We start from the raw sequence: 3,183 nt of genomic DNA, 5'->3' as shown, positions 1-3,183 counted from the left end.
AACGATGTCAACACTTTCACATACCATCCCGCTGTCAGGGTAGGAGTACTCATGAGCTACTCGACAAATTAGTTCTCGCATACGTCATGCCGAAATCGAGGAAGATCTCTCGTGGTAATCAGTGACGGCGTCAGCTAGAAAGCTACAGAATTCGAAGATAGAGAGAAAATCGCTCAGCCGAAGAAACACAAGCCGCAGGATAAGCTAATGTTTCTCAACAGCGACGAACTCGAGCTAATCCAACGGCAACACAGATTGCAGAAGTATATTACTCCAAAGTCATGCGCCAAAGTCTCTCACATGGAGATTCCTATGAATGCCTGTAGATACAGCAACATAAAGATTGGCGCGAAGCGCCCGCACGGCTGGTTGTAGATAATTCGCAGAAGCAGGGTCTTATAATTGATGGGAGCTTACAGGATGCGAGAAAAAAAAGGCTGAATTTTTTAACGAGTCAACTCATTTTATTCGTTCAGACGCTCCCCGGGAATCAGTGAATAACTCCTGCGATCTGAATGTCTTCCAATACGGGCAGTTTCACCACCACGGGAGCCTCAACCGGCACGGCCACAGCGAGAGGAGCGATCGGCGCTGGGGCAAGGGGAACGGCGGGGGGAGGCAAGAGAGGAGCCACGGGCGGAGGAAGGAGAGGAGCCACTGGTGCAGGCACGAGAGGGAGCACTTCAGCTTCCGGGAGGGCAGCTGGTGGGAGGGCAGGCTCGTCGACAACTTTGTTCGTGTTCTGGAGGATGATCGAAGGGCCCCTCCTGTAGTTCGGTGGAGGTGTGGTCAGAGGCGCAGGAGTTGTGATCTGAATGAAGGAGCCTGAAGCCGTGGCTGCGAACATGCAGATCAATGCAATGGTCTTCATTTTTCTTGCCTAATCTCAGATGAGAGATCAAACTGCCTGTGAAATTGGATGTGATCGAAGGCACAGCGACGAGTGTATTCGAATGGGAGCTCGGATGCTGTTATACACCTCCTTTATGGGAGAGAAGGAGAGGAGAGGTTCAGGCGAGCAGACCCAGCGGCGGACCCTGCAGATTGGACTCATGGAGTCTTCTCGCTGGGAGACGGATAGCAGATTTCAGAACATCCAAGCTGAAGCTACCTTCGGTTTGTAGTCCCATAGAGTTTTAGAGACTCCTAATGATCTGCTTTCAGATTCGACCCTCGAGAACCACAAAGGCTAATTTCGATAGGTCATCGATATTCCGTGCAGAACCCAGAACGGTTTGCAGTCGTCGAATTTCTCCCCGGTATCCGCCGCGCCGCGTCTATCGACTGGTCTCGGCGGAGGCTTGGGGCCCTTCAGTGATCCGCTGTCTATCAGACTTTGAGGTGAAAATGAGAAATCATGTGGGAGTCATTCGTTAAAATGACCAATGACTGAATCCTGGAGAATCGGTATTGGTGAGAGAATTGGTATGCGATAGGCTCTTGAGGACATCTCCGGAAGAAACATATGACGTGATTCCGATAGCCTACCGTGGATGGTTCGTAGAAGCATTTGGGAGCGTGATCAGCTCGTTATTTTCACTCCTACAGTCGGATTGCGGCTCTCTATCGATATCCCGTGCAAGACCCAGAAAGGTTCCCAGTCGTCGAATTCCTCCCCGGTATCCGCCGGCGCCGCGCCTATAGACTGGTCCCAGCGGAGGCTCGGGGCACTTCAGTGAGAATTCCCAGTTCGTTCTGCACCGCAGATCCGCTGTCTATAAGACGTTGTAGTGAAAATGAGAAATCATGTGGGAGTCATCCGCTAAAAATGATTCAATTCTTTCTGTTTTCGCGAAGTATCATTCTAACGTGGTACATTGGGTACGATCACCCCAGACCGGGCAACCCGCCACCCGAAGGCATTCAGCCGTGGAATCCAGCGGCGTTCCCTCTCTGAACCTCTATTGACAATCGCTGAAGAAGGGACTCCGTGGCCCTCTTATCGCTCGACTCCGCCTCGATATTGCTAAAATGATCAATGACCGAATCCTGGAGAATGGGTATTGGTGAGGGATTCGGGACACAATGTTCTCTTGAAGACATCTCGGGTAGATGTGATAAGATTCCGATAGCCTACCGTGCATGGTCCGATAGAGCATTCGGGTAGCATACTCAGCCCGTTCTTTTGTTGGACCGGTTCTGTTTCATTTTGGTCAGTGGAGTTTGGGCGCTCGGAAAAAAGCGATGCCTGAGACTAGAAATAGGCTGCCGTGGGAGCACTAGACTGGGAGCGAAACTCCCGATCATCTGAAACCGTGACGAGGATTTCAAAAACGCTTCTTCTACGTTTGCGATGAAACTTTCAAACGGTGTGAGTCTTCGAATGATGCAGGCGCCGTCTTTCTGGGTCTGGTGATATCATCGGTACGCTACTTATCAGGATCAGACGTCGGATATCGCCGACGATTCGAGCCACGGTCCACGTTGAAGAGCTCTCGACCGTCTCATTAGGGGAGCTATCGCCAGCTTGGTGATGGCTATGAGCTGCACGGATCCGAAGGGCCATGATTGGGAACCGTTTGTATCAGATTTCGGCACGGGAGCGCTGACGAAACGCCAGATACCTTATAATGTTTTTCGAAGTTCTTCAGATGTCTCCAAAACGATCTCGTCCCGGGATCCCATCGTTGTTGTGCATTGGCGGTCGGAACGTGGAAATCGACAACATCTTGAGTCAGAACTCATGAGCTACGAGCATAGAGAGATCTTCCTCGTGACCGGGCCATGATTTCCGGTTATCAGAGCAGAAAGTATACTCTCCGCGCCAAGTCCTGTAGCTTTTGGAATTTTGGAAGAAGGAAGACTCCTGGCTGGACATCTGACGCAGCTGCGAGAGCTCAAGCGCCGATTGGCGTCGTGGACTCAAGTAGATGAGCAGAGGGAACGCGGAATCACGCATTGACTGAGCAGGGTTCTAGATTGGGTCGGCATTCGAACTCATCTGCTTATCGCTCTCTCGCCTCCGGTCAGTATCATTCTCCACAGTCGTCATCCTAATAACTGATAATGTACCCAGCTTGCGGGTCGGAGCCAAAGGACCTCCGTAAATACATAATGGAGCCGTGGGACATCCAATCCAATTTCCGATTCACCCGAATCTTTTCCTACTTCCCCTCCTCCCGCCTTCCAGAAGGTCGGTACCGAACAGTCAAATGGTTTTCGTCATCAGAAAAGCCGTTTCGT

At 51.2% G+C, this 3,183-nt stretch overlaps 1 protein-coding gene across 1 annotated transcript; it reads right to left on the bottom strand.

Annotated features, from left to right (window-relative positions):
• Positions 1-490: 490 nt before the first annotated feature.
• LOC108865147 (proline-rich protein 36-like) lies at positions 491-871 on the bottom strand. Its single transcript, XM_018641876.1, has one exon. It carries the CDS (start codon positions 869-871, stop codon positions 491-493), a length of 381 nt encoding a protein of 126 aa, XP_018497392.1.
• Positions 872-3,183: the final 2,312 nt, after the last annotated feature.

The sequence above is a fragment of the Galendromus occidentalis genome, unplaced genomic scaffold (assembly GCF_000255335.2).
Source record: "Galendromus occidentalis unplaced genomic scaffold, Mocc_1.1 scf7180000076352, whole genome shotgun sequence".
Classification (NCBI taxonomy): Eukaryota; Metazoa; Arthropoda; class Arachnida; order Mesostigmata; family Phytoseiidae; genus Galendromus; species Galendromus occidentalis.
Note: the sequence above shows the minus strand (reverse complement) of the source record. Positions and strands in the feature narration are given on the sequence as shown.